Source organism: Taudactylus pleione, unplaced genomic scaffold, assembly GCF_031769625.1.
Source record: "Taudactylus pleione unplaced genomic scaffold, aTauple2 ptg000798l, whole genome shotgun sequence".
Classification (NCBI taxonomy): Eukaryota; Metazoa; Chordata; class Amphibia; order Anura; family Myobatrachidae; genus Taudactylus; species Taudactylus pleione.
The window spans coordinates 273,181-292,424 of record NW_028285200.1 but is presented as its reverse complement, the minus strand read 5'-3'; the positions used below and the strand labels follow the sequence as shown (position 1 = coordinate 292,424).

At 34.6% G+C, this 19,244-nt stretch overlaps 1 protein-coding gene across 1 annotated transcript in view; it reads left to right on the top strand.

Annotated features, from left to right (window-relative positions):
• Window positions 1-15,841, top strand: part of LOC148474935 (T-cell leukemia homeobox protein 3-like) — a 319,343-nt gene extending 303,502 nt beyond the window's left edge. The window contains exon 3 of the mRNA XM_088457970.1: window positions 15,355-15,841. Within this exon, the coding sequence (XP_088314096.1) occupies window positions 15,355-15,544 (190 nt within the window). The 3' untranslated portion in view covers window positions 15,545-15,841. The remainder of the gene's footprint in view (window positions 1-15,354) is intronic.
• Window positions 15,842-19,244: the final 3,403 nt, after the last annotated feature.

The following is a 19,244-nucleotide window of genomic DNA, read 5'->3' as shown; positions in this document are numbered from 1 at the left end:
ACACTATCACAACACTATCACAACACTATCACAACACTATAACAACACTGTCATAACACTATATCAACACTATAACAACACTATAACAACACTATAACAACACTATAACAACACTGTCATAACACTGTCATAATACTATAACAACACTATAACAACACTATCATAACACTGTCATAATACTATAACAATACTATCATAACACTATAACAACACTATCACAACACTATCACAACACTATCACAACACTATAACAACACTGTCATAACACTATATCAACACTATAACAACACTATAACAACACTATAACAACACTGTCATAACACTGTCATAACACTGTCATAACACTATAACAACACTATCATAACACTATAACAACACTATCATAACACTATAACAACACTATAACAACAATATCATAACACTATAACAACACTATCATAACACTATAACAACACTATAACAACACTATAACAACACTATAACAACACTATCATAACACTATAACAACACTATCATAACACTGTCATAATACTATAACAACACTATAACAACACTATAACAACACTATAACAACACTATCATAACACTATAACAACACTATAACAACACTATAACAACACTATCATAACACTGTCATAATACAATAAAAACACTATAACAACACTACAACAACACTATCATAACACTATAACAACACTATCATAACACTGTCATAATACTATAACAACACTATAACAACACTATCATAACACTATCATAACACTATAACAACACTATAACAACACTATCATAACACTATAACAACACTATAACAACACTATAACAACACTATAACAACACTATCATAACACTGTCATAATACTATCACAACACTATAACAACACTATCACAACACTATCACAACACTATCATAACACTATAACAACACTATAACAACACTATAACAACACTATAACAACACTATAACAACACTATCATAACACTATAACAACACTATAACAACACTATAACAACACTATAACAACACTATAACAACACTATCATAACACTATAACAACACTATCATAACACTATAACAACACTATAACAACACTATCATAACACTATAACAACACTATCATAACACTGTCATAATACTATAACAACACTATAACAACACTATAACAACACTATCATAACACTATCATAACACTATAACAACACTATAACAACACTATAACAACACTGTCATAATACTATAACAACACTATAACAACACTATAACAACACTATCATAACACTATAACAACACTATCATAACACTATCATAACTCTATAACAACACTATCATAACACTGTCATAATACTATAACAACACTATAACAACACTATAACAACACTATAACAACACTATCATAACACTATCATAACACTATCACAACACTATAACAACACTATAACAACACTATCATAACACTGTCATAATACTATAACAACACTATAACAACACTATCATAACACTATAACAACACTATCATAACACTATAACAACACTATCACAACACTATCACAACACTATCACAACACTATAACAACACTATCATAACACTATCATAACACTATAACAACACTATCATAACACTATCATAACACTATAACAACACTATCATAACACTATCATAACACTATAACAACACTATAACAACACTATAACAACACTATAACAACACTGTCATAACACTGTCCTAATACTATAACAACACTATAACAACACTATAACAACACTATCATAACACTATAACAACACTATCATAACACTATAACAACACTATCATAACACTGTCATAATACTATAACAACACTATCACAACACTATCACAACACTATCACAACACTATCACAACACTATCACAACACTATAACAACACTATAACAACACTATCATAACACTATAACAACACTATCATAACACTGTCATAATACTATAACAACACTATAACAACACTATAACAACACTATCACAACACTATCACAACACTATAACAACACTATCACAACACTATCACAACACTATCATAACACTATAACAACACTATAACAACACTATAACAACACTGTCATAATACTATAACAACACTATAACAACACTATCACAACACTATAACAACACTATAACAACACTATAACAACACTATCACAACACTATCATAACACTATCATAACACTATAACAACACTATAACAACACTATAACAACACTATAACAACACTATAACAACACTATCATAACACTGTCATAATACTATAACAACACTATAACAACACTATAACAACACTATCATAACACTATAACAACACTATCATAACACTATAACAACACTATCATAACACTGTCATAATACTATAACAACACTATAACAACACTATCATAACACTGTCATAATACTATAACAACACTATTATAACACTATAACAACACTATAACAACACTATCATAACACTATCATAACACTATAACAACACTATAACAACACTATAACAACACTATCATAACACTATAACAACACTATCATAACACTATAACAACACTATAACAACACTATCATAACACTATAACAACACTATCATAACACTGTCATAATACTATAACAACACTATAACAACACTATAACAACACTATAACAACACTATCATAACACTATCATAACACTATAACAACACTATAACAACACTATAACAACACTATCATAACACTATAACAACACTATAACAACACTATAACAACACTGTCATAATACTATAACAACACTATCATAACACTATAACAACACTATCATAACACTATAACAACACTATCATAACACTGTCATAATACTATAACAACACTATAACAACACTATCATAACACTATCATAACACTATCATAACACTATAACAACACTATAACAACACTATAACAACACTATAACAACACTATCATAACACTATAACAACACTATCACAACACTATCACAACACTATAACAACACTGTCACAACACTATAACAACACTATCACAACACTATCACAACACTATCACAACACTATCATAACACTGTCATAATACTATAACAACACTATAACAACACTATCATAACACTATAACAACACTATCATAACACTATAACAACACTATCATAACACTATCATAACACTGTCATAATACTATAACAACACTATCATAACACTATAACAACACTATAACAACACTATAACAACACTATCATAACACTATAACAACACTATCATAACACTATAACAACACTATAACAACACTATCATAACACTATAACAACACTATCATAACACTGTCATAATACTATAACAACACTATAACAACACTATAACAACACTATCATAACACTATCATAACACTATAACAACACTATAACAACACTATAACAACACTATCATAACACTATCATAACACTATCACAACACTATAACACTATAACAACACTGTCATAATACTATAACAACACTATCATAACACTATAACAACACTATCATAACACTATAACAACACTATCATAACACTGTCATAATACTATAACAACACTATCATAACACTATCATAACACTATCATAACACTATAACAACACTATAACAACACTATAACAACACTATCATAACACTATAACAACACTATAACAACACTATAACAACACTATCACAACACTATCACAACACTATCACAACACTATCACAACACTATAACAACACTGTCACAACACTATAACAACACTATCACAACACTATCACAACACTATCACAACACTATCACAACACTATCACAACACTATCATAACACTGTCATAATACTATAACAACACTATAACAACACTATCATAACACTATAACAACACTATCATAACACTGTCATAATACTATAACAACACTATAACAACACTATCATAACACTGTCATAATACTATAACAATACTATCATAACACTATAACAACACTATAACAACACTATCACAACACTATCACAACACTATCACAACACTATAACAACACTGTCATAACACTATATCAACACTATAACAACACTATAACAACACTATAACAACACTATAACAACACTGTCATAACACTGTCATAATACTATAACAACACTATAACAACACTATCATAACACTGTCATAATACTATAACAATACTATCATAACACTATAACAACACTATAACAACACTATCACAACACTATCACAACACTATCACAACACTATAACAACAATGTCATAACACTATATCAACACTATAACAACACTATAACAACACTATAACAACACTGTCATAACACTGTCATAACACTGTCATAACAATATAACAACACTATCATAACACTATAACAACACTATCATAACACTATAACAACACTATAACAACAATATCATAACACTATAACAACACTATCATAACACTATAACAACACTATCATAACACTATCATAACACTATCATAACACTATAACAACACTATAACAACACTATAACAACACTATCATAACACTATAACAACACTATAACAACACTATCACAACACTATCACAACACTATCACAACACTATAACAACACTGTCACAACACTATAACAACACTATCACAACACTATCACAACACTATCACAACACTATCACAACACTATCATAACACTGTCATAATACTATAACAACACTATAACAACACTATCATAACACTATAACAACACTATCATAACACTATAACAACACTATCATAACACTATCATAACACTGTCATAATACTATAACAACACTATCATAACACTATAACAACACTATAACAACACTATAACAACACTATCATAACACTATAACAACACTATCATAACACTATAACAACACTATAACAACACTATCATAACACTATAACAACACTATAACAACACTATCATAACACTATAACAACACTATCATAACACTGTCATAATACTATAACAACAGTATAACAACACTATAACAACACTATAACAACACTATCATAACACTATCATAACACTATAACAACACTATAACAACACTATAACAACACTATAACAACACTATCATAACACTATAACAACACTATCACAACACTATCACAACACTATCACAACACTATAACAACACTGTCACAACACTATAACAACACTATCACAACACTATCACAACACTATCATAACACTGTCATAATACTATAACAACACTATAACAACACTATCATAACACTATAACAACACTATCATAACACTATAACAACACTATCATAACACTATCATAACACTGTCATAATACTATAACAACACTATCATAACACTATAACAACACTATAACAACACTATAACAACACTATCATAACACTATAACAACACTATCATAACACTATAACAACACTATAACAACACTATCATAACACTATAACAACACTATCATAACACTGTCATAATACTATAACAACACTATAACAACACTATAACAACACTATAACAACACTATCATAACACTATCATAACACTATAACAACACTATAACAACACTATAACAACACTATCATAACACTATCATAACACTATCATAACACTATAACAACACTATAACAACACTATCATAACACTATAACAACACTATAACAACACTATCACAACACTATCACAACACTATCACAACACTATCACAACACTATAACAACACTGTCACAACACTATAACAACACTATCACAACACTATCACAACACTATCACAACACTATCACAACACTATCATAACACTGTCATAATACTATAACAACACTATAACAACACTATCATAACACTATAACAACACTATCATAACACTGTCATAATACTATAACAACACTATAACAACACTATCATAACACTGTCATAATACTATAACAATACTATCATAACACTATAACAACACTATAACAACACTATCACAACACTATCACAACACTATCACAACACTATCACAACACTATAACAACACTGTCATAACACTATATCAACACTATAACAACACTATAACAACACTATAACAACACTATAACAACACTGTCATAACACTGTCATAATACTATAACAACACTATAACAACACTATCATAACACTGTCATAATACTATAACAATACTATCATAACACTATAACAACACTATAACAACACTATCACAACACTATCACAACACTATCACAACACTATAACAACACTGTCATAACACTATATCAACACTATAACAACACTATAACAACACTATAACAACACTGTCATAACACTGTCATAACACTGTCATAACACTATAACAACACTATCATAACACTATAACAACACTATCATAACACTATAACAACACTATAACAACAATATCATAACACTATAACAACACTATCATAACACTATAACAACACTATAACAACACTATAACAACACTATAACAACACTATCATAACACTATAACAACACTATCATAACACTGTCATAATACTATAACAACACTATAACAACACTATAACAACACTATAACAACACTATCATAACACTATAACAACACTATAACAACACTATAACAACACTATCATAACACTGTCATAATACAATAAAAACACTATAACAACACTACAACAACACTATCATAACACTATAACAACACTATCATAACACTGTCATAATACTATAACAACACTATAACAACACTATCATAACACTATCATAACACTATAACAACACTATAACAACACTATCATAACACTATAACAACACTATAACAACACTATAACAACACTATAACAACACTATCATAACACTGTCATAATACTATCACAACACTATAACAACACTATCACAACACTATCACAACACTATCACAACACTATAACAACACTATAACAACACTATAACAACACTATAACAACACTATAACAACACTATCATAACACTATAACAACACTATAACAACACTATAACAACACTATAACAACACTATAACAACACTATCATAACACTATAACAACACTATCATAACACTATAACAACACTATAACAACACTATCATAACACTATAACAACACTATCATAACACTGTCATAATACTATAACAACACTATAACAACACTATAACAACACTATAACAACACTATCATAACACTATCATAACACTATAACAACACTATAACAACACTATAACAACACTATAACAACACTGTCATAATACTATAACAACACTATAACAACACTATAACAACACTATCATAACACTATAACAACACTATCATAACACTATCATAACTCTATAACAACACTATAACAACACTATCATAACACTGTCATAATACTATAACAACACTATAACAACACTATAACAACACTATAACAACACTATCATAACACTATCATAACACTATCACAACACTATAACAACACTATAACAACACTATAACAACACTATCATAACACTGTCATAATACTATAACAACACTATAACAACACTATCATAACACTATAACAACACTATCATAACACTATAACAACACTATCACAACACTATCACAACACTATCACAACACTATAACAACACTATCATAACACTATCATAACACTATAACAACACTATCATAACACTATCATAACACTATAACAACACTATCATAACACTATCATAACACTATAACAACACTATAACAACACTATAACAACACTATAACAACACTGTCATAACACTGTCCTAATACTATAACAACACTATAACAACACTATAACAACACTATCATAACACTATAACAACACTATCATAACACTATAACAACACTATCATAACACTGTCATAATACTATAACAACACTATCACAACACTATCACAACACTATCACAACACTATCACAACACTATCACAACACTATAACAACACTATAACAACACTATCATAACACTATAACAACACTATCATAACACTGTCATAATACTATAACAACACTATAACAACACTATAACAACACTATCACAACACTATCACAACACTATAACAACACTATCACAACACTATCACGACACTATCATAACACTATAACAACACTATAACAACACTATAACAACACTGTCATAATACTATAACAACACTATAACAACACTATCACAACACTATAACAACACTATAACAACACTATAACAACACTATCACAACACTATCATAACACTATCATAACAACACTATAACAACACTATAACAACACTATAACAACACTATAACAACACTATAACAACACTATCATAACACTGTCATAATACTATAACAACACTATAACAACACTATAACAACACTATCATAACACTATAACAACACTATCATAACACTATAACAACACTATCATAACACTGTCATAATACTATAACAACACTATAACAACACTATCATAACACTGTCATAATACTATAACAACACTATTATAACACTATAACAACACTATAACAACACTATCATAACACTATCATAACACTATAACAACACTATAACAACACTATAACAACACTATCATAACACTATAACAACACTATCATAACACTATAACAACACTATAACAACACTATCATAACACTATAACAACACTATCATAACACTATCATAACACTGTCATAATACTATAACAACACTATAACAACACTATAACAACACTATAACAACACTATCATAACACTATCATAACACTATAACAACACTATAACAACACTATAACAACACTATCATAACACTATAACAACACTATAACAACACTATAACAACACTGTCATAATACTATAACAACACTATCATAACACTATAACAACACTATCATAACACTATAACAACACTATCATAACACTGTCATAATACTATAACAACACTATAACAACACTATCATAACACTATCATAACACTATCATAACACTATAACAACACTATAACAACACTATAACAACACTATAACAACACTATCATAACACTATAACAACACTATCACAACACTATCACAACACTATCACAACACTATAACAACACTGTCACAACACTATAACAACACTATCACAACACTATCACAACACTATCATAACACTGTCATAATACTATAACAACACTATAACAACACTATCATAACACTATAACAACACTATCATAACACTATAACAACACTATCATAACACTATCATAACACTGTCATAATACTATAACAACACTATCATAACACTATAACAACACTATAACAACACTATAACAACACTATCATAACACTATAACAACACTATCATAACACTATAACAACACTATAACAACACTATCATAACACTATAACAACACTATCATAACACTGTCATAATACTATAACAACACTATAACAACACTATAACAACACTATCATAACACTATCATAACACTATAACAACACTATAACAACACTATAACAACACTATCATAACACTATCATAACACTATCACAACACTATAACACTATAACAACACTGTCATAATACTATAACAACACTATCATAACACTATAACAACACTATCATAACACTATAACAACACTATCATAACACTGTCATAATACTATAACAACACTATAACAACACTATCATAACACTATCATAACACTATCATAACACTATAACAACACTATAACAACACTATAACAACACTATCATAACACTATAACAACACTATCATAACACTATAACAACACTATAACAACACTATAACAACACTATCACAACACTATCACAACACTATCACAACACTATCACAACACTATAACAACACTGTCACAACACTATAACAACACTATCACAACACTATCACAACACTATCACAACACTATCACAACACTATCACAACACTATCATAACACTGTCATAATACTATAACAACACTATAACAACACTATCATAACACTATAACAACACTATCATAACACTGTCATAATACTATAACAACACTATAACAACACTATCATAACACTGTCATAATACTATAACAATACTATCATAACACTATAACAACACTATAACAACACTATCACAACACTATCACAACACTATCACAACACTATAACAACACTGTCATAACACTATATCAACACTATAACAACACTATAACAACACTATAACAACACTATAACAACACTGTCATAACACTGTCATAATACTATAACAACACTATAACAACACTATCATAACACTGTCATAATACTATAACAATACTATCATAACACTATAACAACACTATAACAACACTATCACAACACTATCACAACACTATCACAACACTATAACAACAATGTCATAACACTATATCAACACTATAACAACACTATAACAACACTATAACAACACTGTCATAACACTGTCATAACACTGTCATAACACTGTCATAACACTATAACAACACTATCATAACACTATAACAACACTATCATAACACTATAACAACACTATAACAACAATATCATAACACTATAACAACACTATCATAACACTATAACAACACTATAACAACACTATAACAACACTATAACAACACTATAACAACACTATCATAACACTATAACAACACTATCATAACACTGTCATAATACTATAACAACACTATAACAACACTATAACAACACTATAACAACACTATCATAACACTATAACAACACTATAACAACACTATAACAACACTATCATAACACTGTCATAATACAATAAAAACACTATAACAACACTACAACAACACTATCATAACACTATAACAACACTATCATAACACTGTCATAATACTATAACAACACTATAACAACACTATCATAACACTATCATAACACTATAACAACACTATAACAACACTATCATAACACTATAACAACACTATAACAACACTATAACAACACTATAACAACACTATCATAACACTGTCATAATACTATCACAACACTATAACAACACTATCACAACACTATCACAACACTATCATAACACTATAACAACACTATAACAACACTATAACAACACTATAACAACACTATAACAACACTATCATAACACTATAACAACACTATAACAACACTATAACAACACTATAACAACACTATCATAACACTATAACAACACTATCATAACACTATAACAACACTATAACAACACTATCATAACACTATAACAACACTATCATAACACTGTCATAATACTATAACAACACTATAACAACACTATAACAACACTATAACAACACTATCATAACACTATCATAACACTATAACAACACTATAACAACACTATAACAACACTATAACAACACTGTCATAATACTATAACAACACTATAACAACACTATAACAACACTATCATAACACTATAACAACACTATCATAACACTATCATAACTCTATAACAACACTATAACAACACTATCATAACACTGTCATAATACTATAACAACACTATAACAACACTATAACAACACTATAACAACACTATCATAACACTATCATAACACTATCACAACACTATAACAACACTATAACAACACTATCATAACACTGTCATAATACTATAACAACACTATAACAACACTATCATAACACTATAACAACACTATCATAACACTATAACAACACTATCACAACACTATCACAACACTATCACAACACTATAACAACACTATCATAACACTATCATAACACTATAACAACACTATCATAACACTATCATAACACTATAACAACACTATCATAACACTATCATAACACTATAACAACACTATAACAACACTATAACAACACTATAACAACACTGTCATAACACTGTCCTAATACTATAACAACACTATAACAACACTATAACAACACTATCATAACACTATAACAACACTATCATAACACTATAACAACACTATCATAACACTGTCATAATACTATAACAACACTATAACAACACTATAACAACACTATCACAACACTATCACAACACTATCACAACACTATAACAACACTATAACAACACTATCATAACACTATAACAACACTATCATAACACTGTCATAATACTATAACAACACTATAACAACACTATAACAACACTATCACAACACTATCACAACACTATAACAACACTATCACAACACTATCACAACACTATCATAACACTATAACAACACTATAACAACACTATAACAACACTATCATAATACTATAACAACACTATAACAACACTATCACAACACTATAACAACACTATAACAACACTATAACAACACTATCACAACACTATCATAACACTATCATAACACTATAACAACACTATAACAACACTATAACAACACTATAACAACACTATAACAACACTATCATAACACTGTCATAATACTATAACAACACTATAACAACACTATAACAACACTATCATAACACTATAACAACACTATCATAACACTATAACAACACTATCATAACACTGTCATAATACTATAACAACACTATAACAACACTATCATAACACTGTCATAATACTATAACAACACTATTATAACACTATAACAACACTATAACAACACTATCATAACACTATCATAACACTATAACAACACTATAACAACACTATAACAACCCTATCATAACACTATAACAACACTATCATAACACTATAACAACACTATAACAACACTATCATAACACTATAACAACACTATCATAACACTGTCATAATACTATAACAACACTATAACAACACTATAACAACACTATAACAACACTATCATAACACTATCATAACACTATAACAACACTATAACAACACTATAACAACACTATCATAACACTATAACAACACTATAACAACACTATAACAACACTGTCATAATACTATAACAACACTATCATAACACTATAACAACACTATCATAACACTATAACAACACTATCATAACACTGTCATAATACTATAACAACACTATAACAACACTATCATAACACTATAACAACACTATAACAACACTATAACAACACTATAACAACACTGTCATAATACTATAACAACACTATAACAACACTATCACAACACTATCACAACACTATCACAACACTATAACAACACTATCACAACACTATCACAACACTATCATAACACTGTCATAATACTATAACAACACTATAACAACACTATCATAACACTATAACAACACTATCATAACACTGTCATAATACTATAACAACACTATAACAACACTATCATAACACTGTCATAATACTATAACAATACTATCATAACACTATAACAACACTATAACAACACTATCACAACACTATCACAACACTATCACAACACTATAACAACACTGTCATAACACTATAACAACACTATAACAACACTATAACAACACTATAACAACACTGTCATAACACTGTCATAACACTATAACAACACTATCATAACACTATAACAACACTATCATAACACTATAACAACACTATAACAACACTATCATAACACTATAACAACACTATCATAACACTATAACAACACTATAACAACACTATAACAACACTATCATAACACTATAACAACACTATCATAACACTGTCATAATACTATAACAACACTATAACAACACTATAACAACACTATCATAACACTATAACAACACTATAACAACACTATCATAACACTGTCATAATACAATAACAACACTATAACAACACTATAACAACACTATCATAACACTATAACAACACTATCATAACACTGTCATAATACTATAACAACACTATAACAACACTATAACAACACTATCATAACACTATCATAACACTATAACAACACTATAACAACACTATCATAACACTATAACAACACTATAACAACACTATCACAACACTATCACAACACTATCACAACACTATCACAACACTATAACAACACTATCACAACACTATAACAACACTATAACAACACTGTCATAACACTGTCATAACACTATAACAACACTATAACAACACTATAACAACACTATAACAACACTATCACAACGCTATCACAACACTATCACAACACTATCACAACACTATAACAACACTATCACAACACTATAACAACACTATAACAACACTATAACAACACTATCACAACACTATCACAACACTATCACAACACTATAACAACACTGTCATAACACTATAACAACACTATAACAACACTATCACAACACTATCACAACACTATAACAACACTGTCATAACACTATAACAACACTATAACAACACTATAACAACACTGTCATAACACTGTCATAACACTATCACAACACTATCACAACACTATCACAACACTATAACAACACTGTCATAACACTATCACAACACTATAACAACACTATAACAACACTGTCATAACACTATCACAACACTATAACAACACTATAACAACACTATAACAACACTATCACAACACTATCACAACACAACACTATCACAACACTATCACAACACTGTCATAACACTGTCATAACACTATAACACTATAACAACACTATCATAACACTGTCATAACACTATCATAACACAACACTATCACAACACTATAACAACACTGTAACAACACTATAACAACACTATCATAACACAACACTATCACAACACTATAACAACACTATAACAACACTATCACAACACTATAACAACACTATAACAACACTATCACAACACTATAATAACCACGTACCACACTCGCTCAGACAGGTGGCTTCTCTGTGTACACCAGAAAGAATGCCTCAACATGTGGTGCCTCCAGCGGAAATGTAATAGGAAGGGGCGTACGCTACGCAGACACGATGGTTATAACACAAAGTATATTTTTATGTTCAATAAAGGTCTTTGTACCGTACTCACATCACGGTCATGACGATTTCTCCCATCATGGTCTTTCTCATCAGGGTATGGGGTAGGTTTAATCTCTCAGTAACTCATATAAAATTCAACATATCCATAAAAATACATTTATTACCACATTTAATGGTCACAATATAATCACAAAACACCAGAGGAAACGCTGTAAGAGGAGGTAAAGATCTGCGCAAATGTAAACCGTCCGGACTTGTTACAGAGCAAAGTTCAGAAGTACCTTTAATGTGCAGAACGTATGGGTATGGTCGCCCTGAAAGTGCCGATGTTCTCAGCCAGCCGACGCGTTTCGTACCATATGTTCTTTATCAAGGCTCATTCACCACAGATCCGGCAGTGACATGTGGGGCGTCATAGATGGTGGCTGATCTTCAGTTGCATGTTTTCTGTGCTCCTTTGTGTCTGGTTATAACGTTGTCTCTGTCTTCCATGGTTACAGGCGCCAGACAGCAGAAGAACGGGAATCGGAGCGTCAGCACACAAACCGCATGATGATGCAGCTCCAACAGGAGGCCTTCCAGAAGAGTCTTCCGCAATCTCTGCCACGTGACGCTCTCTGCACCCATAATTCCTCGCTCTGTGCACTGCAGAGCCTGCAGCCATGGGTGGATGAGACGCCAAGCTTATGACGCTTCCATGGAGATGCACAATGGTCACATGGCCTGAGAGGATAGGGCGATATACAGACGTTCTCCGTCACTGCTGTATATATTCACTGGTGTATATAGTCACTGCTGTATATAGTCACTGGTGAGACCCTCAGGCCGCAGAGCCGACACCTGCACCGGGGGGGTCACCTGTTCTCAGGTCTCGTTGGGAAACTTCTCACATGATGGTGAATAAAAGACTAAATAAATATTGATTTCTTGGATTTAACACTATGAGGAACATGGACCCGAACATCACTGACTCTATGGACCCGAGAGACAGATAATGGCGCAGAGAGGGAACATTGAATTATGTTCTTATATTTTATCAGTTGCTGAAGTACCTCGCTTATTATTCCCTCTCCAAACGCTCAGCGTCAGACGGCGACACAAGATACGCTTTGTACCAGTAATAACTGCTGTAATAAATTCTGGGGATTTGATACAGTATTTCTCTTTTTCTCCCATTTTAGTTGCCTCCGATATTGGGACATCTACAAATTCTCAGCTAGTCTTAGGGGTCTTTCCATAGTCATAATAGATGTTCATCTTACAGACAGGGGGTCCCAGATGTTACTCAAAAAGCACAGAGCTGGATTAAGGCTTGTGGGGGCCCCGGGGCAACTAAGCTGTGGGGGCCCCATCAATAAAATTGCTATGGGTCCCGCAGCCACTCCTATGCCCCTTACCTTGGCTCTGGGCTCTCAGATGACCAAGGTGGCAGCGAACTACATCGCGTCTGCGACACTACTAGGAACCGACTCCCGGCAGCATTGCGGACATAGGGGGCTATTTACTAAGCAGTGTTAGGAGATGGAGTGAAGAGTGATAAGCATACTTACCTACTTTGCTGGGCAGCTTTCCGGGAGCAGCAAGAGGGGACCTGCTGCTCTCCTCTTCGGGGGGCGGGGCCAGACGATAGATGACAGTAGGCCCCGCCCCCATTACAGAAAACCCCCGTGATTCGCGGGTCCGTGAGGAGGGGGCAGGGCTAAATGACGCGATTTGCCTAATTTAGCCTAGCCCCTTCCCGACGGACCCGATAAATTTAGGTAAAATCTCCCCATCCTGCCCACTTCACTAGGAAGTGGGCGGGATGCGGGAGATATGCCTACTCTTCCGGGATCGCGGGAGGTTACCCGAAAAATCGGGAGCCTCCCGCGATTCCCGGGAGAGTAGGCATGTATGGTGATAAGGTACCAGCCAATCAGCTCCCAACTGTCATCTCACAGACTGTGTTTGAAAAATGGCAGGTGGGAGCTGATTGGCTGGCACCTTATCACTTTCTTATTACTTTTCACTCTGTCTCCTAACACTGCTTAGTAAATAGACCCCATAATCTAGTACATGGTCAGGGGCAAATTCAGGATTTAAGGCCCTGACACTCGGAACGATATATCTGCTGATATGATGGATCGGATCAATATAGCAGCTATAGCGCTCTGTGGATCTCATTCAGACCCGGTCACAAGCGCCGAAGCACTCACAACTGGGTCGATGGTCCCCACAGAGCATACGCATGACCGAACCGGCTCCATCTTGCGCATGCGCGAGACCCGGCTAGCGATGGGCACTCTGCCGCTAGGGCTCTTGTAGCAAATGGGGAGAGCTGTTGATGTTGAGTGACAGCTCGCCACGTTTGCTGGGCGGGCCGGGGGCGTGCCCGGCCAAACGGAGGCATTCCAGTCGGAACGCTTGCTGTTTGGGGGCGGTCCCACTGACATCATTGATGATGTCAGTGGGGAACTTCCTGCTCAAACAGAGCAGGAAGTTCCCTGAGGCTTACGAGAGCCCAGACCCAACCTTAGGGTCTGGTCGTAAGCCCTGATGGTCGCCATGGTGATGACCATTGTGACCATCACCCTGATCGCAAGCTAAGCTGTGGGTGGTAACCCACAGCTTAGCTTGCGACCTGGAGGCAGCACTTCAAAACAAGAAGTGCCCGCCCTCATTCAGAGTGAGCGATCGCTTCTGAATGAGGGCCCGTGTGTATGCACAATGTCATCCATAACTTCTCCTGATCTTTCTGCATGTACAAGAGATCAGGAGAAGCGACTGATGATGACATGCGGGTATGTGCGCGGGGGGCAGGGGCGGCATATTGGATGGTCGGGCACCAGATCGCTCAGTGTATAGGGACCGCCCGATATGTCAGCCCTGGGGTCATCAGTTGCATTGGTAGGAACACATCGTACCGTGTGTATCCAAGTTTAGTGTGGTGGATGAGAAAGCGAGAGAGACAGGGAAACTGAGAACTAGGGAGAAAGAGGGAGGGGGCGAGAAAGGGAGGGAGGAGAGAGGGAGATGGGGGAGAGAGGGAGAGAGGGGAGAGATGGAGAGGGAGAGCGGGGAGAGATAGGGGGAGAGATGGAGATGGAGACAGAGGGAGAGGGGAGAGAGATGGGGAGGGAGGAGAGAGGGAGAGGGGAGAGAGATGGGGAGGGGGTGAGAGGGAGAGCGGGGAGAGATAGCGGGGAGAGGGGGAGAGAGGGCGAGAGGGAGAGTGGGAAGAGAAAGGGTGGAGAGAGGGAGAGAGGGGAGAGATGGGGAGGGAGAGGGGGAGAGAAAGGGAGGGAGGAGAGAGGGAGAGGGGAGAGAGATGGGGAGGGAGGAGAGAGGGAGAGTGGGGAGAGATAGTGGGGGGAGGGGGAGAGGGGGAGAGAGAGAGAGTGGGGAGAGATGGGGAGGGAAAGGGGGGAGAGATGGGGAGGGAGAGAAAGGGAGGGAGGACAGAGGGGGGAGAGATGGAGAGGGAGAGAAAGGGAGGGAGGAGAGAGGGGGGAGAGATGGGGAGGGAGATGGGGGGAGAGATGGGGAGGGAGAGAAAGGGAGGGAGGAGAGAGGGAGAGGGGGGAGAGATGGGGAGGGAGACAGAGGGAGGGGGAGAGAAAGGGAGGGAGGAGAGAGGGAGAGGGGAGAGAGATGGGGAGGGAGGAGAGAGGGAGAGCGGGCAGAGATAGGGGGGAGAGAGGGAGAGTGGGGAGAGAAAGGGGGGAGAGAGGGAGAGATGGGGAGGGAAAAGGGGAGAGATGGGGAGGGAGAGGGGGGAGAGATGGGGATGGAGAGAAATGGAGGGAGGAGAGATGGGGAGGGAGAGAAAGGGAGGGAGGAGAGAGGGGGGAGAGATGGGGAGGGAGAGAAAGGGAGGGAGGAGAGAGGGAGAGGGGGGAGAGATGGGCAGGGAGACAGAGGGAGGGGGAGAGAAAGGGAGGGCGGAGAGAGGAAGGAGAGAGGGAGAGGGAGGAGAGAGGGAGAAGGGAAAGAGAAAGGGAGAAGGGGGAGAGAAAGGGAGAGAGGAGAGAGGGGGAGAGGGGGAGAGAGACAGGGAGAGAAAGGGAGGGAGAAGAGAGAGAGAAAGGGAGATAGGGAGAGGGGAAGAGAGGGAGAGAGAAAGGGGGAGAGCGGGAGAGAGAGAAAAAGAGAGAGAAAGGGAGAGAGGGAGAGAAAGGGAGAGAGGGAGAAAGAGGGAGGGGAGAGACAGAGGGAGAGAGAATGCGCAGACAGACACACACACTACCTGGCTGCCTGTTTCAGGATCAGGTGGTTTCTGATGAGGACGGGCATACCACAACATTAGGCCCCCTACCCATACACCTGCAAATCACTGCATGATCAGTGAGGGGGTGGGGCTTCGATCATTAGTCATGGCCGGACCCCCCTGTGGAGGCAGGGACTAAGTCCA